General features: G+C 33.4%; 1 protein-coding gene across 5 annotated transcripts in view; it reads right to left on the minus strand.

The window, feature by feature from the left end:
- Positions 1 to 23,336, minus strand: part of Cpap1-g (cuticular protein analogous to peritrophins 1-G) — a 70,987-nt gene that overhangs the window by 15,284 nt on the left and 32,367 nt on the right. For all 5 annotated transcript variants that reach the window (XM_074180567.1, XM_074180569.1, XM_074180570.1 and 2 more), the window contains exon 2: positions 1,992 to 2,201. In XM_074180567.1, the coding sequence (XP_074036668.1) occupies positions 1,992 to 2,201 (210 nt within the window). The remainder of the gene's footprint in view (positions 1 to 1,991; positions 2,202 to 23,336) is intronic.

The following is a 23,336-nucleotide window of genomic DNA, read 5'->3' on the forward strand; positions in this document are numbered from 1 at the left end:
TTTCTATATTTTAGGAACGCCTTCTTTTCAGTATTCAAGCTTGAACTAGCTACATGTGGGTGGCTACTTGATATATAGATATATAGATATATAGAACAGGATCCTGTGGCGAGTAATGAATCCAACAAAAACAATTTTCACACACATACAGTACTAATTATTGTGTTACTTTCTTATTGTATTTCAATACCCAGTTGTTATAAAATAAAGCATGTAGGTACAATTCTCAGAATAATAATATAGTAATATATATATTATATAATTGCTCTGAGGTACAATTCTAACGAAAGCGTCATCTATGGTATCGACGAAAAAGTCGAAAAACTTTGTAAACTTAAACTTCTACATCGACTATCGAAAGCGCTTGTCTTTCTTATTTGACGTTCGATGTCGCTACTTGGCTTTGCAACAGACCGCCATTCATCTTGGATAATTAAGGATTACTGTTCTGTCGATACCACTGACTACCCTGTTCGAAATCAAGATGGCTGTCGAGAGATACCATTGACATATTTTCCGTTAAGGAACATTTTTAAGCTGACTTTTACTCAGGATTGTATGTCAGGTCGAAAAAGTTCTGTTTGGAATTGGATTACAAATGCTTAGTTTTTGGTTATTATTTCATCTATAATTGTTATACTTACGAAAGATTGGATTTGTTGTACGCAGATGTATATGAAAGAAAAATTGGATTGGAAAAATATGCCCCAACCGACATTTCAATGAGATGTATGTTATAGGTTTTTGGCTTTCACCTCTCTATCTTCACCAATTTAAACAAGACTGATGGTAAAAAATCAAGTGAGCGTATGAATGGGTTTATGTTACTGTCATCGTAACATGAGTAGATTTTTCTCATCCGTGACATAAATTCGTAATGTTATGAATGGAATGGGTTCTTCAACTTGTAATAATATCCAGATAAGTACGGATGAGGACAAATGTCATTCCGAAACTTCGAAGCTTCAAGGATGACAGAGTTCCATGTAAGTGAAACTTACATGGAACATAACATCAATCTTTCATGTACTGTATTGTGCAGCTTTCCTATGAATGATATCTGATTCCATTCCATAACTAATGTTTGGAGTATGAACTGAATAGGAAAAAGTGATTTTCGTATAATTCTATGTTCATATAAAAATAGTTGTTTCGAAAGTATTTTTCTTTCTTGCAACTCAGTGTTCACATAAAAATAGGTGTTTTGGGGAACTTTCTCTTCCAGTTTGAATCTGAAAATAACTTTTATGCATGATAATCAATTCCCCTTTGGATTCTCTTATCATAACAAATTAATCTTCAGATATAAGAAGAGAGAACGTATAACTAATGTATTCAAAAAACACTTCATTGTTAGATTTTCACTAAACGATTTCACAAAAACGCAAAACGTGTTTCGCCATACAATGGCTTCTTTGGGAGTGTCTTTACTAACTAATTCTACATATTCAATGCTTAATATACCTTATTTCACAATTTGAAGTTCCTACATTTCAAGTACCTGATTTTTACCTAAGTTTGTAATGAATTGAATTACCTGAGCTTTTGTCCCAGTTTTCTCTTTTGACAAAATATTTAGTAACGAGAAGTTATTCAATTTTAATTGACCATTTAGTGAGTCCGAATCTATTGATTTCTAAACAGTCTAGAAGAGTGTTTCAAACTCTTCTCTTCTAAATGTAACACGTCGTACTCATGATTGAACTCATGTCCTTCTGCTAAAACTATATAAGCTGAGTATATAAGCTGACTTGTGGCTCTTGCCCAAAACTTTATATTGACCAAACAGGGAGAACATTTTTCCAAAGAATCAAATAGCATAGAAATAGTTTCTTAAACAAAAAGACCAATTCCACATTTGAAAACCACTTTTTAGTAGGACATGAGTTCAATAAGGAATACGATGTGTTAGCGAAATAAATATGAAAAAATAAATACAGATTGGTTTCTGTAGTACCTATTACTACATTGTAAGAAATACCTCAACTCACCTATCGATATCGTCGTCATACAATTCATCATCTTCTTCCCTATAGGCTACTGTTGGAACAAACGTTCTTTTCGTCGAACCAAAACCCCTGTTCTGAAGATGACTTATCTGCTGTTGAGACAGCTGCGTGTATCCTGGGATTTGGGTAGGCTCTGGCAAACAACTTACTGTGGCTAACACGAAGCAGCATATCATTAAAGGTATATTCATTCTGTGGGAAGAAGAAAATAGAGTAAGCAATGAAATGTAAAAGGCTGCATATTGAAAATGATTGAATTAATCATCGACCTTGATTTGTTCAATCTGTCCTCAAGGTATTCAGAATAAAGAATATAAACAAAACAAACAATGATATGCAATAGCGGCAGTGTCTAGACTGTGGATGGATGACGAATGTACGCTTGGGATCGCAAGTTGGAACCCAAGACTCCCTTCTTTCGTAGTAAAGGGCACATATTGAATCTGTTGTATAAGTATTTCGGAGGATTTTGAGATTTTTAGTAGTTCAATAGCTGATTTTAAAATAATTTCAATTGCATAAAACAATTTACCAGTTTTTGGTGTACCTTCATAGACACGTACTGTTCAAAAACACACATCATCGTATTCTTTATTATTAGCGAATCTGACAATACAACTTTGTTTTTCTAATCCGAAATATTTTAACATCCACTTATTATAATACTTAGTATTAGGAAGTACTTGAGATGCTTTGGTTACCTCACGTACTAAGTAAGTATGAAAAAGAAACTAGTAATCACATTACTTCGTATACTATTATGTAGTACTATGGAATTGACCGCGGTGGTAGTGCGCCCGACTCACGATCGGAAGACCGTGGGTTCAATTCCTGCCTCGACCAGATATTTTTCTGGAGAGAATTTAGCTCGCACAAGTTTCTCAACTTCTGAGAGTTGTCGTTCGTGTGGGGGCGACAGTTGATTAACGGTAAAACAGATTTTAAACAGATTAAACAGATATATGCGGGTTGGCTGTCCTTGTTGATCTTTCACTGCCTGAACCACTGTGCATGCTGTTTTTGGCAAGTGCATTGGCTTGGGATGTGGGGGTTGAGCAAACCTAACTATATGGAAAGTTGAGTACGTAGAAAATGCTAGGAGTAATCAAAAAATATCAAGTGAAACTCAAGAAAAGACATATCTATTAACATTTGATTCTAGGGGTTTTTGAGACATAAATTATGAATCGATGATTATTTGACGAATGTAACTGGCACTTGAAAACTCAAAATACTGTTAGTACACCTTTCAATGTATGAATACCCTCAGAGTTGATTATTGAATTGTTTCATCGCGGACGGCTTTATAAAAAATATTGACTTGTTGTTTGTAGGGGTGCGACAATTGATTAACGGAAAAACATATTTTTAACATCTTTTCCTCATCTCAATTGTCAGTTTGTTATTTGTATCAGTCTCTTGTCACATCGTCACATAATTATTATAACTTATTAACTCGAATGAAATGAAACAGTACCTAACTATAGACTATATATAGTAAGGAAGGGTGTGAATAGATAATCAGTGTAATAACTATTGATGGATTAGTTTTTAATCTATTCTCCATTCGAAATAGTATTTTTTTGGTGAAACCAAAAAATTACCATTATATCAAAAATAGATTACTAATAACCTCCCTCGTCTCTCTCAGCTTATTTCCTATTGAAACTTTTAAGCCCCGCATGGTTCGCGAAAACCGATAATATTCAGATATATGAACCGTTTTTCAAACCATTTATATTTATAATATCATTTGTGAAGGGCCTTGAGATCGTGATATGAAATTTTAAGATTTCGTAGGAATTATTGACATGACAATAATTTAATGACGTTACTGGAAATTCTGGAAACTGTATGGCCTGATGAAAACACATAAAGAGTAGTTTCGTTTATAAATAGTCCGGTAATAGAACTGGGAATACATCTCAATAAGTTGTTCAAAAATATTATCAATTTCGTCCCGCCTCACAGCATTAAAAATTCACTGACTTTAGTAAAAAACATACGAAACCAAACCACGCCACATAATTCAATTTTAGTTTCATTCGATGTAAAGTGTATGTTCTCCAACATACCGTACAACTAGTGTAAGCCCCTCATTTTGGATATGTAAGATCAAGCCATATAGACCATATCACTTCCTTTGCAGTTCCAACAGCTTTCGATGTGTGCCTAAATCAGAGCTACTTACAGTTCAACAACAAATTTTATAAACAGGATTCAGGTTTACCAATGGGTTCATACCTTAGTCCACTTTTAGCAGACATATTTATGAACAACTTGGAGACCACTATAGTAAATTCCGATGTGGGTAAAAAACGTATTCATTTTTGGTACAGATATGTAGACGATATTCTCGCCTGTTTCAGCTAGAAGTACCACACGACAGCTGAACCAGTTTATGATATTCAGGAATAATCTCAATAGCAACATTCAGTTCACACTCGAAGCAGAGATAGAGAAACAGATAAATTTCTTAGACTTGGCCCTTACACACAATCAGAATAAATTTGAGTTCAATATTTTCAGAAAACCTAGCTGTACAGGCATTACCATCCCAAGCGATTCTTTCCATCCAGACAGTCATAAGTTAGTAGCCTACAATTCAATGTTGCACAGAGCATTCTCACTGCCTTTGTCTGCTAACAATCTAGCTAGGGAAATTGGTATATTTACACCAGATAGGTCATAATAATGGTTTCAACGCAGATACTTATAAACTCTTATAAACCCCAGATTTCTCCAACTTGTCCACTTTGTCTTTGGCATTGAAAAAGAAATCAGATAACCTGGCATGTGGTCTGAAGGCCACTTAAACATTGTTTTTTCTCAAGTGGTCTTCAGGCCACATGCCGGGTTATCTGATTTCCTTTTCAATGCCAAAGATAAAGTGTACAAGTTGGAGAAATCTGGAGTTTATCTAAACGAATCTAAACGATACGATAATTTTGCCCCATGCAAGGAAGGGTTGCGAATTCAATTATTTACAATCCTTGTAAATTCACAAGAATAAACATTGCGGGTGCAACCTGTTAAATGATCAAATTGATTTAGTTTACTCACCGGTTTTCAAATAAGCATATCCGCATTGTAACTAGTAAACAAAATTCAGGTACTCAATCAAGCCAAGTGCCTCTATTATTACCTACAGGAGGGCTCATGTAATCAACCATTGTCCTTATAGGACGAAACTGCAGTAACGTTAGTTACAAATAAAAGTAGTAAAAAATATTGAAAGGTTTCAATTCCCTTTTTTCATTAATTTCTGGAAGCTTTTACTATTTTTTTTGTTAAAAATGCAGTATCCTATTCTTTAAATAAAATCAGTGCTGATGTGTACATGAAGACTGTCTAAAACAGTGGATATTGAAATCAATTTAATTTACGATAGAAAATCGATGTTATTTCGTAATATGGACTGAAGATGTTATCTAAATATCAATAGTATGTCAAACTTATGGCCAAATAATTGGATGGCAATGGGATCATTCATAGATGGCGCTGGCGTAGTTAAAACCTAAGTAGGGGAGAAGAATATTGAAGGTTGGTGGGGAATAAGGGGAAAATGAATTTGAGAATGATGAGAAGAAAACTGTTTTTTTCCCCTCCTGAAGACGCCAACTTGATTAGTGAAACGCGCGTCGAGAAGAGTATTACATTTCTGGTGATTAGGAAAAGTGCTTGTTTTTGGATACAATAATTATATTTGACTATGAGCCAAAAGGAACGAAGGACTCGTAGTTCAATATTTTTCTTATCAATTGGACACATTCATATTCAGATTATTCCTGTATAATTTTTTCTGATTGTTTGATAATATATTCCCATTCTACATTTTATTTGGCTACCTAAGGCTTCTGTTCAACTGTTTTCATTTTCACGATATTTCTGCTATGAAGTTCATAGGTTGTTGAAGTTTTCTCATAAAGATAGTTTAAAAAAACATGGTTATTGCTTTAGTTCAACTCACCAAAACAAAAATTATAAAACTTGTGAAAAATAAAAACCTTTTTTGCAAGCTTAAACAGCACAGAAACACAAATATTTCTGAATTATCTGGTATAGTGTATACGAAGGCAATCCGAACAGCTGAAAAAAATACTAATACACCGGGTCTGATAAATTCACTAATCAATACCTCTCACAAAAATAATGATTAGACCTCGTAAATTACGCCACGCCACCATGCCATACAGAGAAATTGCCGACGTTCGGTAACTATTTAGTTTTTATGCCATTCGCATATAGACTATAAATAATTTGTCAAGTACAGCTAAACTATTACCCTAATTGTGCCATTACATCAAATATCGTAATCTCAAGTTATAGAGATTGCAAAAAATTATCAAAATTGGTCTCTCAATTTACATCAATTCCTCGGTTTTTAATGATTTAGAATTGATAAATACAAAAAAATTCACAAAATTTGCCTAAATGTATAATCATCAAACCCAATTATAAAAAAATATATTTCCTATTATATTCCTCGCGATTCGTAAAAAAACGACACTGAAAATATGATGATAATTATATAGGTGGAGTTGAATTAATTTTGTGTGTCGAATTAAATAGTATTCGAATACAATCGAAGTTCAAGAATTATCTACAAATTCTACCTATAGTAGTGAGACCAGAAGTGAAAAAAAACATCAAAGACAATCCATGGTAATTCTATTTACATTTGTTCACAAGAAGGATTTGAAGCTTTAATAACTTTTACTTATTATATGCGAGCGCTTTCGATAGCAGGCTGTGCTATCATCTTCATGGCTCTACTCAAACTGCAGTTTGAGTAATTTGAGTATATCCGATTTCTATTTTGGTCTCAAAAATGTTCCACCAAGCAGAGATAGAGAGTTGAATAACTGTCAACTTTTATATTTGAGTATGATGGTTACTCATATAAATAAACGTTTCAATAAAGAGTTCAGCAGCCTGAATATCATGAAACACGTGTCTATGTTTTGCCACTTTATTGGGTGTCCGATATGTTCGATAAATTGTCTCCTTCATTTATATCAAAACACTCAATAATCTTTAGCTGTCTATAGCTATCTGGTAGTTTTCTTTTGAACACAAGATCTATTCGCTGAAACCACAAATGTGCGACTAGCTTCTGCTAGTCTTCACTTGGCTTCACCATACTGATGATGGACCAAAAACACGAAACACGTGTCTATTGTTTGCCACTTTCTTGAGTGCATCTGTCCGATAAATGATATCCTAAATAATCGGATAGGTTCCCAAGGTCAGCAATTCGGTGTTTTCATCTGTTCAGACGTTTAGGCTTCTGCTTTGAAGCCCTTTTCGAGAACCAATTGAAACAGAAGTTACATGATTTGATGACGAGGTCGTAATTTATGTGACCCTCAAATCTCTTCACTGGCTTTGTTCTTGTTTTGTTCTGTTTTTTTTTATTTTTTTATATTGGTACACTCGTTTCGAACAATGTTCACAGTTTCAGCTATTTCAACACATTCACATAGTAGGCGAGAAGCATAAAAGATAAGTGTTTTGCGTGTTCGACGATTTTCTGATATCGAAAAAAATGGATCAAAGAATTTTATGTAGAAAATGGGAATTAGGTGCTCAAAAACACTTCACTTCAGTGGAATACGGTGATTGTACTCTGAGCCAGAAAAATGTGCTACAAGTGGTACATACTTTTCAGAAAAGGTTGACAATTTGTGAATGCTCCAGAACATCAACAACAGATGAAAATTTTGATAAACTGAAGAAAATTGTTACCGAGAAAAGTCGAATCACTATTAGAGAAGTTGCTAAGGATATCAGCATATCGATTGACTCATGCCAGGCAATTTTTTCGGAAATTTTAGACATGAAATGTAGCGAAGTTCGTTCCAAAATTGCAGAACTTTGACCAATTGTTGAATGAGGTCAACGGCCATCCAACCAAAAGGGTCATAAGTGGTGACGAATCATGGGTATATGGTTACGACATCGAAACTAAGTCCAATCGTCCCAATAGAAGAGCCCAGACCAAAAAAAGCACGCCAAGTTCGATCAAATGTCAAGTTTGTCTTGACGGTGAAACAATAACCCTTTTTTTCAGTTTCTGTACCATTTTTGTTCATAACATGTCAAAATGTTATTGAGAAATATATACAAAATTTCAGAAAAATGTGTTATTGGGATTGGCCGCTACTTGAAGATAATTCATAACGTATTCATATGTATGAACATGATTCGGGAAGCTATTGAATAGTGGAACACGCGTTGTGGTTTTGTAAACAGTTTAGTGAAAATCTCACAATGAAGTGTCACTTGTATTTACTCTCAAAAAAATTCACAGAACCTAATAACATGATTACTCTAAGTACAATATATACATTCAGAGTACCTTTCAGTACCATCTGACGTAACATGAACAACTTATTTTTGCACATCTTCAAGTCAAGACGAATCATATTTCGTTTGAAAATTTTTGTAACTTAAAATTATCGAGTACGGTCCTAAACAGGGGACACATGAACAAATAGTCCCTTTTTGGATGGTACAAAGATTTGGGAAAACCTGAAAACGATTGTATCGGTTATATGCCAAAGCTGTAATTGCATTTAGTTCACTTGCCTGTCAAAGGCTGTAAATATTTAAAACCGGTATTGTACGCACCTGCAGATATTGGCAATAGAACCCAATATTTTTGAAAGTTTTACAACACATGGTACCGAATACCAATGGCGTGTATTTCAAGGAGAGAGGATTACATATTTTTCCTATTTTGAGTATAAGAAAAAATAAAGAACACTCGTATTCATAAATTTATAACAAGTATATTCTGTTTTCAAAGACTTTGAGACTGCTCATTTTCTACGAAAAGCCAAAAAATTCGTTTAATGAAACATAGAATAAATGTATCTTTATTATGTTGAATATTTTTCCCAATCAATAACAATCATAACGGTTCGACAAGACATGACGTGTTTTACTTCGTCAGAGTAATCTTCAATGAAAAGTGCTATTTTTCTTATACTATGCAGATATTTCCACTAAATGAAAATATTCCACTTCTGTCTGCTTGTCTACGTGTTAGGAATCACACTTTAAAAGGTAAGACCTCGTTAGTCCTTAGCTCGCACAAGTTTCAACTTCTGAGGGTTGTCTTTTGTCGAGGGGCTACAGCTGGTTAACGGAAAAACATATTTTAAACATATTTCAAACATATTTTTAAACTTGTTCGGGAGGAAGTGTGATTTTATTTTTTTGGGAAGAAATTTTGGCTTTCTACTTTTCCATCTTCATAAAAAAAATGTGGGAATCTTCCAAAGAGAGGAAGGGGTCAATCAATTTCAAAAATAAGTTCTTTACATATGTTTAGATCAAGTCCGAATATCAGAAACCAAAGTAATATTAAAAAAAAGACACCGAAAATTCTATAAGTTTAATGATTTTCACAAGTCATTTTTTCATGTTACAGTGAAAACAAGAAAAAATTAACTGGCAAGAGACTGTATCAAGATTACAATTTTAAACCTCTTATCATATCGAAGTAAATGGTTCGAAAATATAGATTTTTCATTCTATTGGTTTTTTTTCTCAGTGCCTATGGAACCAAGAAAAAATGAAGGCTCAGCAACTTTCACGGATTTTCACAGCTACCTACATAATTGATTACAAATAATGACATGACAGGCACTGCCAACATTAATATTTTTGATAAGTAATTGAATTTTAATTTTGACACTAAAATTTTTGAGTTTATGTTATAATATTATTTTGCATTTTCAGTAACTTATATTCTCCATAGGTACACCAAGCTCAAACAATATCAAATTGCGTATAATTTCATATTTTTCAAAATTTCTGACATGATAATTCAGGAACGAACTAATAGAAAAAATACTTTTCTCTTTTTGAATGCAAACGGGCATTGGCAAAAGTACTCAGAAGAGACGATTCCTCTCCTAAGAAAGAGAGATCATCTTCTGCTTCACGTCCTCAAGTAGTGAAAAAAAACAAATTTGTATTCAGTCAGATTTGAACTCAAGTGTGTGAAAGGAAATAAGTCATCCTCCATAGTACATGGAAGAATGGCAAAAAACGCAACTATTCAAACTGTTTTGGTATTTCGATATACATTCGATTATGAATAATATATCTTGGATGTTTTATTTTTGAAAATATTTCAGAAAAACGTTTATTTTTTTATTCTTCCTTGCCAGTGTTTCGAGATATAATAATTTCATCATTGGGGTTCAAAAATTAGTATATTAATTTTACCATGAATCACACATCTTTATCAAGAGAAAACAGATTGAGCTATAAATTTTCTACGAACGAATTCATCCTTATCTCTATCAATCTTTCTAAAACAATTTGTTGGATCCGAACTACTACAATATCAGTGTTATAACTGTTACAATGACCCCCTTTTATTCATTCATTGTAAAATCATTCAACATCATTCAAGAAACAGTATTGGGTCTACGAACGTGAATTATTGTTCGATTTTCAAAATGTTTTTTCAATATTGAACGGAAATCAGTTTTGTGGAGGAAATTAGTGTTTTCATCTACCAGATTTCGGGTATTTTCACGTCGTACAATCTGAAAAAATATAATGAAACTTTATACAGATTAAACAATGGCGAACATTTTAGTTCATTTCGATTAGTTACTGCAGAAATTCAACATACTTTTCACAAAAAGGTATTCTATTTATCAGTGACTTGTTTTACTCAATAATTTTGCCTATCAATAGAAATATTAAATAATTGAATAGAACTGGCCGATACTTGATGAAAATCCATATTCAAAAAACTAACCAATAGAGTTTATTCTATGATGTTCACAAGCATAACATTATGCTTGAAGAAGCTATTGTATAGCGAAACACGTGTCGCGGTTTTTGTAAAACCCTTATAGTGAAAATCATAGAATAAACTCTATTGGTTAGTTTTTTTTAAATATTAAATTATACTGGTAATTATCTTAACGTTTCGGAAGCTTTCGTTTCGGCTAAAATCTGCTTTGGTTTCTACTAAAATTTGTTTTCATTTTTACTTTAATTTGCTTTCGTCCTGGAATCTAAAATCTGCTTTCGTTTCGTAATCTAAAATCTCCCTCGTCTGAAGACGCAGTGAAAATATCCAAAAAAGAAGTCGACACAATTTTTTCAGAAATATTGTATTTCTGAAGTACATTGCAGTATAGATAAAATACCTGGAAATCATTGTAAATACCAATATTAATTTTCAATTTGTGTTTGAAACGACAGTCAACTTTATAATAATAATAATAATAATTGGTGTTGGGAAATAACTCCAGTAATATTCATAAATGTAGATGTGAAAAATTTCAGTTTTTCCATTTTTTCAAAAAATACAAAACAGATTATTTCATCTAACTCCTCACTCCCCTAAAACACGCCTCTGCTGAAAAGGGACAAAGACTGAAGAATTCAATGGATTTGTCACGGTCGAGGTAGGAGGCAACAAGAGAATGCCCAAACAACGCACAATAAACCTTGGTCCAGGCCTCTGTACGTACACCCTAAACTCAGATCCGGTCTCAGAACACGGAAGGAAAATACATTTTTGGTGCCCCTTTCGTATGATTTCATGACATTCTGATTATGAGCAAATCTCATAGTAAAATAAGAAACATACCTTTTTGTATACTACATAACTGCATTTTCATCTTTTTTATATCAGAACATCTTGCACATCGTACACAAGAAGTGACATTACCATGAAAAAAATCGCCAAGGTGTATTGAACCCAAGAAAATGTTGTTTGAAATCAAGTTTTTTCAGTAATTCATATTTTCCGACAACTTTTTTTATAGGAATGTTATTTTTGAAGTAAAACTTCTTTACGCGTGTTTGACTTTGGGAATAAGCTGGTGAATGCGTGAAGAGAGCGTTACGAAAAATGTGATAGGGCGAGGCGAACAGAAGTTGAGAAGGAGGTTTGAGTTAGCGAAGACAGAAAGAGAGAGTTTCGTTTTGTATATTACTGTAACGGCAGGAGAGAGAGAGATGAAAGCATACATTTACGGTTGATTAGGCTCTGAAGAATTAGGAGAAAACTATCACACGTTGTCACTAATTTTAGCAGGAGATTTCAATGTTAATTTCGCGTCCGAAGATGTCAACTCTTGGTAAACTGTCTACAAGATAAATTAGAAATACAAATGAATAATAACTGTAATTAGCCTACCACAAGACATGGAACAACAATCGATGCAGTTTTCTCAAGATACCTCTCTAATTTTCATTCGAAAACATATGTATCTTATTCCTCACACTACATATAAGCCTATTATCTCGGTCTTACAATCACAGTAATTACTGATGTATCCGATAATTAAAATAATAAATAAAAACAAACATTCTATTCAAAATATTAATTTATCAATGAAAACCCATAATGAATTTGAATATTTGTGGAAAATTAATATACAGTGTATTCACCCCATATTGTTTCGCATTATCAAATGCCCTATGATTAGCATATTTCAACAAAGTATAAAACATATGGTCTGAAGCTTATGATTAGGGAGCTACAAATTATTTGATTTGAAAATGAGCCACCCTGAATAACTTTTGGAATAATGATTTTCAGGAAACTATAGTATACAGGGGGACACATTTTGACATATTCACATTTGATCTAACTTTCCCTATCGCACCCCCAGAGAATGCTACAATTTTTTTTTATTGGATCAATTGTTTTCCATTATCAGATGTTCCATGATGAACAGATTTCAACAAAGTAGAATATATTATGGTCTGAAGCTCATAGTTCGGGAGATAAAAATTATTTGACTTGAAAACGAGCCACCCTGAATGAATTTTTGTATAATCTGTCACGTAGGTAGGTTTCATAGGTGTTTTTGTGAAGTATACTTCAAAAAAGTCTTATTTTGCCTAGTAAGTTTGAATTCGATATTCTCTTCATTTTGTATTTGTCTTGTTCTACAATAACGATTACCTACCAGGTGAAGTTACAAATGGTGTTTCTGTTTTTGTGAATTCTTGAGAAGCAATTTACACGCTTCGAAAACGGTTTTGAAAAAGTGAGTTTGTACTACCAGAATGGAAATAGTGCTAGAGCTGCTGCCCGTATGTTCAATGAAAATCATCCAGAAAGAAATGTAGGTACTACACAAATACGTTTTAGAATTGTTGAACAAATTTATGGAAACTGGATTTGTTAACACTAAAAAGCATAACCGTTCAGGAGTTGTCAACGATAGCTATTTGTACTGCAGTTTTAGGGCTCGTTAGACTAATGGAAAATTCGCAATATCTTACTAAGTTATCTCCAGAATCAGGAATCAGTCGTATAAATATTTTCAGAATTCTAGCATCAAAATTTCTTTTATAAAATTTGTTTCTCGGATGAATGTACGTTTAGTTTGTACGGAGTGGTGAATCGGCATAATTGTCGATATTGGAGTGATACGAATCCTCATTCATACCGTCAAGTTCATACCCAACGACCTAAAAACCTGAATGTTTGGCAAGGAATTTTAGGTGACCACATCATAGGACATTTGTTTATCGATGGTAATTTGACCAGTGATAAATATTTGGATATGTTGGAGAATCGAATAATACCATGCATCAATAGAACTATTGAGGAGGATATAAATTTATTCGAAAACGAAATAGTTTTTCCTCATTATACAGCTCCAGTGCGACAAGTTTTGGATGATCATTTTCCTGGTCGCTGAATTGGCAGAAGAGGTCCTACAGAATGGCCACTAAGGTCTTCGAATCTCATTCCTATATATTTCTTTCTATAGGGTCATTTGAAGTCTAAAGTGTATGAGATGGAATCAACAACAATAGAAGATTTGAGAGAGAATATCATGAGGCATTTCAGAGAAATAACTCCCGAGATTCACAACCATGTGAGGGCGTCAATGGAAGCTCATTTGTACCATTGTATGGAAGTTGGTGAAAACGTTTTTGAACATTTACTTTTGAAAATTTTTTCTTCTTATTGTCCAGTCATCAGATTTTGATTCAAAAATCAATAAAATATCTCTTTTTCTGATTTATTGCTTCCCAATTTTTCTCAGGAACGAATATAGGGTGATTCATTTTAAAAAAATGGTGACATGCTCTGGGGGTGCGATAGGGAAAGTTAGATAAAATGTGTCCCCCTGTATACTATTGTTGACAAGTTTTTTAATTTTTCCTGAAAATCATTGTACCAACAGTTATTCAGGGTGGCTTGTTTCAAATGAAATGAATGCACTGTATGTATATACATATGTTTTACTTGAGTTCTGTGGTCTAGAGCACACTCGTTTTTTATCTGAAAGTAGATAGTTCACTAAAAAAGTTGGGTTTTCACCAGATTTCATGAAAAACAAATTCTTTCTGTTGGAGAAAAATATCACACATTCTTTTCGTAAAATTTAAGGTAATACTGAAAAATGGTTCATCTGAAAGTTTGTGGTCCCTATATTTTCTATAACTTCCGTATTTTTTTCAAAAGGTGTAGTTTCAATGGAAATGATGAAAAACCATTTTTCACTCCAAAAATTCACCCCACTTCGTCCCCCGTAGCTTGATAAACTTTTGATTCATTTTTTCTCTTTCTTGAGTTCCTAACAGTCTTCTGAACTGGTTTATGAGGGAGATTTGTATTGAAATTTCCACTGTCGTATCTGAAGGTTATAGGTGCCGATTTTTTGGGCATAAATGAAATTACACCATTAATTAGTTCAGACATGGTCTTTAGTTATTTTTGAAAATCCTAAATGTCACCTAAAGATTTCAAGGTACAAGGTGTGATAATTATTGATATAATTCCTAATAGACAATTGTATTCCTAACAACTATTCAAGATACATGCATTTATCTGAACCACTATACAAGATAGATGCATTTGTGGAAAAGAAAAAGATTGGCTTTCTACTACTCCATCTTGATACAAAAAAATGTTGGAAACTTTCAAAGAAAGGAAGAAAGCAATTAATTATGAACAATCTTCACAAAGGTGTGTAGGTCATACAAAAAATTACTTTCAAACAGAAAGTGGAAGAGAAAACCTTTCGAAATAACTACATCCTTCAATGTTTGTATGAAAGTAGTTATTTCGAAAGGGGTTTTTATTCAGTTTCTTTGCAAGATCTACAAATCTGTGTGAAGCTTTTTTACCAATCAATTTCTTTTTTTGTGTGATGAAGGAAAAGAGGAAACCTTTCTTTTTCTAGAATTAATCTCTCCTAAAATTATATCTCTTTCAATTTAGAGCATTTGTTTTATAAAAATATTTATCCCATTTCTGAGCATTTGGGATAGATTGAAAATAACCTCGTTTGTATTCAAGAAATACTTTATCATAAAATTTTCACTTAACAGTTCACAAAACCACAACTTGTGTTTCACTATACATTAACTTCCTCAGATGAAAGTATCGAAAATAAAATAAAAATAGTTGTCAGTGTACTTTCAAACAAGATTATTTGACAAGTGATAATAGACTCTTTCACCAATAGTTACCAAATACATGACGCTGTAAAAATAGTTTGGTAGAAAATCCTATACACCATCAGTTCCGAAATGACAAAAGAAATTATTATTTATGAAGTTAATGATCCGAAACAGAAATGAATCTTTTATGGTACCTCTAGGTCTTGTTTTCTTGAAATTCCTTCTGCTTTTGATAATGCTTTAAAAAATGATCACCAACGGAGATCTGTTAACCTGATGCATTTTCTGGCGCTCATGTATTCAAAACGTATTCGTCTGTGATTCAAATACATTCATTCTGGCGTTGAAACGATGACGTCACATGAATTATAATTTGAATCGTATTCATGATGATTCAAAACTAACGTGAGGTTGGTTTTGAAACTGAATTTGACGTTACGTTACGTCAGTTGTCACTTTCTGCTTTGATTGTTTTCGAAAATGTATTTATCAAACACTTTGTGAGGATGTACAAAATAAAGCTGGCAAATTATTGCTTGGATGTCGATTTCAACACTTTCCAGAGTTTACAAGGTGTGCAATGAAAGTTGTTCTTTTATTTAGAGATTTTGCATTTAAATGTTTTCAGATCCTGAATGTGCCGCAAATTATTTAAAGCAAATTCAAAAACACTTTGGAGAGGATAATTTGGAAAATAAACACTTGCACGAAACCCTAACATCAGACTCCTCAATGTCATCAGAATCATCAAAAAGTATATGGACCTCCGCAAAAAATCCTACTGATGAAGATGTTGAAGCTTGTTAGGCTTTTATATCTTTGAAGAAATCACTAAATGATATGTTCAATAACAAAAACTGTTAGAATGAATGAAATGGGATTCTTTGTTGGAGAGGGCGTTTCAGGTAGAGAGAAGTGCCACAAGAAGTTTATGAATTTGCAGCATTCCTACATGAAATATAAAGGTCAGTCAAGACAAACTGGGGAAGGTTTTTTAAAAAACCTCAATTTTTGATGAGTCAGATGATATTCTTTGGGACAAGTACAAGTCCAACCCTGAGTTTTTGCTGGACTTGAGTAGATCATCATCACCTCACAAAGAGACTCTGGAGGACCCAAGCAAAATAGACGCTGATGAATATCTCTGTCGACCTTCAACTTCTGAATCTGACAATTCAAAAATAAATGAATTTAAAGCAATTAACAAATCTGTCCGTCCCAAAAAGTCTGTTTTGACCATTGTAGAGAATATAATAAGAGAAGAAAGGACTGTAAGAACCAATCAGTTTGAAGAACTCATCGATGTATTGAAGGTCCAGAATCAGTGAAGGCATGAACAGACAATGGAAATTACTGAACTGCTAGAAGCAAGCAGACGGTTCATCCCAACCGAAGACTTGATTCTGAGAAACTTGAAGGGTAAAGTTTCATGTATCATGCACTGACTGGTTTATACTTTTCAAAGAATTAGTGTATTTATTTTTTTGTGATATTTGACTTTAGAACAAAACATTTATTTTTTAGAAAATTAAGAATTATTTATTCAGATCTCTATGTCGGAGTATTATATTTATGTTACCAGATTGAAAGAAATGAATGTTATTTTCAAGTAAAGTGCATTACTTTTAAATCGAAAAGGGAAGAGAACAGAAATGAGTGAGTTGAATAGTTTTTATTCAAGGCACATTGATTTATAAAAATAAACAAAAAAGTAGTTACATTGGTAGCTGGGCAGCTATTGTTTCTCGTTTATTTTATTCTCATATCAATCATCTTCTGGTAGTGGAATATACTCATTCCATGGGTCATTATTTATATAACAAAAATTGTGTAGTATACAACATGCCATTATAATTTTAACTGCTTTTTTTACACTATTCACATTGACATAGTTGAGGATTCTCTATCTTGACTTGAGAAGTCCAAAAGAGTGTTTAACTACTATCCTTGTTCGACTCAATTTTGTGTTGAAATTGCGTTGAAATTGCATTCAAAACACCATTATCTTCATAAGGCTTCAGCATCCATTTCAATAAAGGATAAGCTGAGTCACCCACGAGATGATACTCGTCTGAAGGAAAATACTTTCTATATTTTCCTTGTTCCACATTATTGAATATTCCTGAATTAGTAAAAACTCTAGCATCATGAGCTGAACCAGGAAAACCTACCATAACATTTATGAAAATTTTACTAGCTATTACTATTCCCTGTAATTTGATTAAGTGTTGCATTTTTCGGTCAATATAACTATTTTGTTGTGGATATGGAGCTTTGAACTTGATATTGCAACCATCAATGGCACCACCTGGAAATCCAGCTCTATCTCTGAAATTTACTTCTATTGCAAGTAGTTCTTTAGCAGAAGGCCACATTATATAATTATCTAAAAGCCCTAGTATTGAATCCAAAATTAACTCTGTGCTTGAGTTAGTTGTACTCAAACCGATATTGAATCTGTCAGCTACTGATGCTAAAACCTCTCCCTTTCCAAGCCACCAGAGAGTCATAAGGATCAATTTTTCAGAGGAAATATGTTAATTTCCTCCTACAAAATCCTTATGTATTTCTTCACATTCTATATCTCTTAGTACAGTGTCGAATGAATCTCGAGTCATTCGAAACAGGGAGAAAAAGTCATAATTGATGTATCTTACTAACCATTCTTCAGCATAATGTAGTATTCTGATATGTTGTTCACGATAACTCATAATTATTACTATATGGTTTATATAAGTATTATCATTTATTAGACCATGTAACACCACTTTGATCATTTCATTAGTTTCTTCATATTGTTGGTTAACTAGATGAAGGAGAATAGCTACTTGTTGATCCATATTTTGAAAAGTTTGTTTATTATTGAATTTGACATCTGATACAAATTGAATCATTTCATTCTGGCAAGTCTCATTATTAATGACGTCACTACGAATCGTTTTTGAAAACATGCTAGAATACGATTATAGTGTTCGTTTCGGATGTTATTATTGCTACCATTTTTGTTTCTGCTCATCAGTTACCTAAAAACGAAAAAAAAAAATCTCAAAAAACTCTACCGTACATAGGGAGACGTGAAAGTTTCTATTGTGTTTTTATTCAACTCAGTCAACCAATTTCGAGGGCCGTAATTTAAAAGGGAATAATTCACACAAGTATAATCGAATATTACCGAAAAATCCCGAAATATAAAATTGAATTTAATTTCTCAGTATGAAGTGAACGTCTACGATCCAAAAACTACAACAAAAAATACAGGTCCGCATTTAAAAATTCAAAGATGGGGGTGGCCCAAGTCCTGGCCCTGTATGAAAGATTCATGGATATATTCTGAGAGCCCACATCAAGTGTCAATAGCAAAATGTGGACAGATTTTCAATATGTCTGCGAATAAAGAAAATATAGCCAAAAACATAGTTTGTGATTTTTTGTTTTTTTTCTGTATATCTCCAGAACCAAAAAAGCTTTATTCTATTTTTTACATCATTGAATAGGTCACTAAAATACGCAACTTTGCCGACTTTTAACCGACACTCTTATCGTTTACGAGATCCCCATTTACAGAAACGAATTTGCACTGCACTCAAAGTTACTGAAATTTGAACTAGGCATGTAAATCAAATAAGCAACCTACTTAAAATTTCTTCTGGTCACGAACTTACAGCTTTCAGCACTGGATGCTTTTTTGTTAATTGAATTTTCTGTAGTATTGACATTGAGAAATGATTTGGTCTTTTGCATTCAATTTTAAATTGTTACGTCATCTTCAAAGAGAATAAAGTGATTATTCTGCATTTTAAATTCAATCACATGAATTTCGATTGTCTTTCCATAATTCGAAACGCATTATTACAGCATTAAATGTTACGTATATTGAATATATAGAAAGTGAATGCTGTACTTGATGTATTTCTTTGAATCTGTGAATTGTCTAAAACGAATTAACCAAGTTTTTGTGGGAGTATTTTATAACATTAAAATTTCTCACAGTTAACGTTACCTCAGTATATTAATAAGCTTGAGAAGTATACATTCCACAATTATTTATCACCATTCATCACGGTCAGGAATTAAATTATGTGTATCCCATTCGTGGGGTAATTGTGACATAACCATCACATTCAATTGGTTGTGGTTATTTACTGGTATTCCATGGACTTACATAAACAGATAAACAAAACAACTAGATAATCGAAATTTTTAATTATCTTCTAAGGAAATAATTATACTTATTTCAAATGTGTTTTCTATTCAATATCGATCACGAATGGAAAATTGGCACAAATGAAACTATCAGAATACATTTTGAATTTCTATAACTTTCGTCGAGTGGAATGAGATATAAACTCTGAGGTGAGGACGATTGAAGGAGATGTTTTGGGCAACATAAAATTCAAAAAAAGATAGTACAGTACAGAAATGAAAGTTAATTATGTCTGCAAAACTTTAACGTGATATTTCGCGTAAATTGTACACTGCCGGGCATAAAATTGGAGTCACATATTTCAACATGTCCTGGAAAAAAAATTTGTGGTTGTCCAAATTTATCTGTCAACACTGAAAATGATAAATTCTACTTTAGTTTGGTAGGAAATTAAATGAAAATTTTTACTCTGGTTGAAAAATACAAAATTGTAAGGGCTTCAGTAACGATTGTTTTCCTTCTCTTGCAGCGATAACAGCTTACAAACGACGAGGCATGCTTTGGACCAGATTTAGGATAACATTATGCGGAAGATTTCCCCACTCTTGTACCAGTATGTCACGTAGTTCTCTGCAATTTTTGGGAGCCGGCACATGTCTCCGTAAACGTTTCTTGAGCTCATCCCAAACATGTTCAATAAGATTTAAATTTGGACTATGCGCAGGCCAAACAAATCACGTGAGTTGAACCTCTTCAAGATACCGAGTAACGATCTGGGCAGTGTGTGGCCTTGCTTTGTCATGCATAAATGTTGCGTCGTCTCCAAGAAAAAGTATATATGGTAAAACATGGGCTTCTAGAACCCCTCCATCAAGTACCTATGTACATTCAATGTCCCCATTTTCGATGAAGAATAATTCCGTGTGAGCGTCAAACAAAATCTGCTATCTGCCACCAAATGGAAGCCGCTCGGCAATACAGGCTTGAGGTCGTCTTCATACTCGTATCCGAGCCCCATCTGAGCCCCTAAGACAGAATACTCGCCTTCAATTCGCTACTGTCCAAGCCTAGTGTTCTCGTGAAAAATTCCAATCTTGCAATCTGGTGTTCACGGGAAAGCGGCGGGCCAGTAGCAGTAGAAGATAATCTAGTAGCACGTAGTCGCCTTCTAAATGTCCATTTTTGATTTCTTGCAGATTACTTCGAAGGAAAACTGCCGTAACTGTTCGGTTTCCTGAAGCACTAGATACGAGAAATCGGACATCCCTCAGGAAATTTTCTGTGAAGATTCCTGCACTGACGCCTGTCGGATATAATTCAACGCCGTTCGTGGTATTAGCCAGTGGAGTAGTTGTTTTCTGATAGGCGTCAGTCCATTCAACCTACTTTGTAGGTATATCCGAGACGGGCTTGAACATTTAAAGTTCATTTCTTTAGATTTGTTTACTGACTGTCTTCAAGCATAGTTCACTGACTAATAAGGAAGTTTTTCTTCCTTATTCAGAGGAATCGGGCAAATTTTGGCTATGCAGTTGGTTAGTACCTCGTCCACTAGATGGAGTGACATTTTTTATGTTCGCTCCAACTTAAGACGAGGAATGAAATACTCTGAAAGAATTTCGATGTTCAATTATGGAATATCATTGACTTTACGTCGATGATGGTCACTATCTTCCACTGGCGAGTGGCTAAGGAGCCCGAAACCGATCTGCAAGTGTGCCCGTTCCAAAATTGAAGATCGACTCTTTCAGTTGTATTGCCAATTGCATATGCAGGAAATTTTCTGTGAAGATTCCTGCACTGACGCCTGTCGGATATAATTCAACGCCGTTCGTTCGCCGTTTTCTGATAGGCGTCTAATGAGAATGGGTATTTTTGTCTCGACGTGGGTAGGTTAACCCTGTATTGTATTAATTGTTTTCAGCAAATGGATTACACTATATTAGTAACTTACAATGAAGTTATTTTTCAAACTGGTATGTTTAAACTATAAATTGTTCTCATCCATTCCGACACCACTTGCATCTGCAGAGCTGTGTCTGGAAAAGGATCTTAACAAGTTGAAAGCCATCAAGCCATTTCATGAAAAACATAAAATGGAGATTATGGAAATCAAGTTCAACCTCCATATTACTCGAACAACATCCCGACATGTCGATTTGGGTGAGAATGCCAAAATGTTTGTTACTTGCATTAACTTATTGACAATATTTTTCATTATTATATGCCCATCTATAAGAAGCGAATTCTAGTAAGCAGACAAGATACTTTTTCTAAAAGAATTCGTATAAATCTCTACATACTGAAATTATAAAGAAACTCAATTCCAACTAGTTAAATACGTTCTATGTAATCAGGAAAAAACTATGATGTTTTTCTGATTCACAATGTTGGTTCATTGGGTGGAGCAGCATAATTAAGTTCCATAAAAAGAGTTCTTCTTTCACGTCAAGCAAATGAAAAGATTTCTATAGTATATTAAAGGAAATAAAATAATTCAGTCAATTTCATTAATTTCCAATACGCTTATTTATGTCATCTGAGCAGACATTCGAAAGTGAAAGTTTTACGAAACAGTTTTGGCTCGTATGCAATATCTGGAGCAAAAAATATATCTTACACCTGACTTAACCGCCTAAGGTAGTCTTGAGATACCAACAGTTACATAACGGAGATAGGTACAAAATTGAACGTTACTAAAATATTCATTTACAACAAAACAAATTACTAAAAATGTTCGATGATTTTTAGTTACTGCGTAACATGGACAGAAAATTAATTTCTAATTGGAATCTTGCTAAATGATAATTTAACGCTAATTTCTACTGCATTTCTATACTTTTCCTCTAGTGTCCCAATTTCTGTTTATTAAGAATGTTGGCAATTTCTACATTGTTAATCCAAAGTATAAAATATTCTCCCATGTACAATTTTATCTTCGAAACAATAATTGTCTTGACTTTTATATTCATCTTTATATTCATCAGATTATTACTTCGTGATACGTGATACTTCGAAGCTCCGATATAAACTTAAATTTCAGTGGGTTTCTCACAGACGATTATTTCTAAACTAATAACAAATTAATGGTATTGTGTTGTGCAACATTTGATGAAGAGAGCAGTCAATATCTAATTTTGATTTACTTACAAATGAACAATATTGATATTGAGAGTTTAACAAGATCATAAACGAACATCTGTCCTAAAAAATTTCACCATCACAAAAAGCGGTAGCCAGAATCTACAAATAATTGACGTTAAGGTGCTCACACACGTCCACAGTGATAAAATGAGAAACGATGAAACGGAAATTACTTTGAAGCAATTGTATGATGAAATAGTGAGAAACAGGAGTGAGTTGAAAAACAGTATTGAAGCTAGTGAAGTACGAGTCAGTCTGAAAATTGAATCCCTCAAGATTAAGGTGAAGAGTTTAGAAAAAGAAAATCTAGAACTCAAAAATAAAGTTGAGTCACTAGAGAAAGAGAATAGAAAGAAAAATCTAGTCATTTTTGGGCTCGACAAAAATCCTAAAGAAGTATCAATCGATTTCATATGTAACCAAATCAAACAACTAGTTGATGTGAACCTATTACAGTCAGACATTAGCCATATTTATAAATTGGGAAATGATGAAAATTCTCCTATAAAACTTGAGTTGGTATCACAATTGAAGAAAAAAGAAATCCTTCAGAATTGCCGCAAACTGAAAGGATCAAAAATATATATTGCCCACGATCTGACCGAAAATCAAAGGAAAGAGAATAA

Source organism: Leptinotarsa decemlineata, unplaced genomic scaffold, assembly GCF_025532065.1.
Source record: "Leptinotarsa decemlineata unplaced genomic scaffold, Ldec_3_MD MMD2_tig00026299_RagTag_RagTag, whole genome shotgun sequence".
In the NCBI taxonomy this organism is placed as follows: Eukaryota; Metazoa; Arthropoda; class Insecta; order Coleoptera; family Chrysomelidae; genus Leptinotarsa; species Leptinotarsa decemlineata.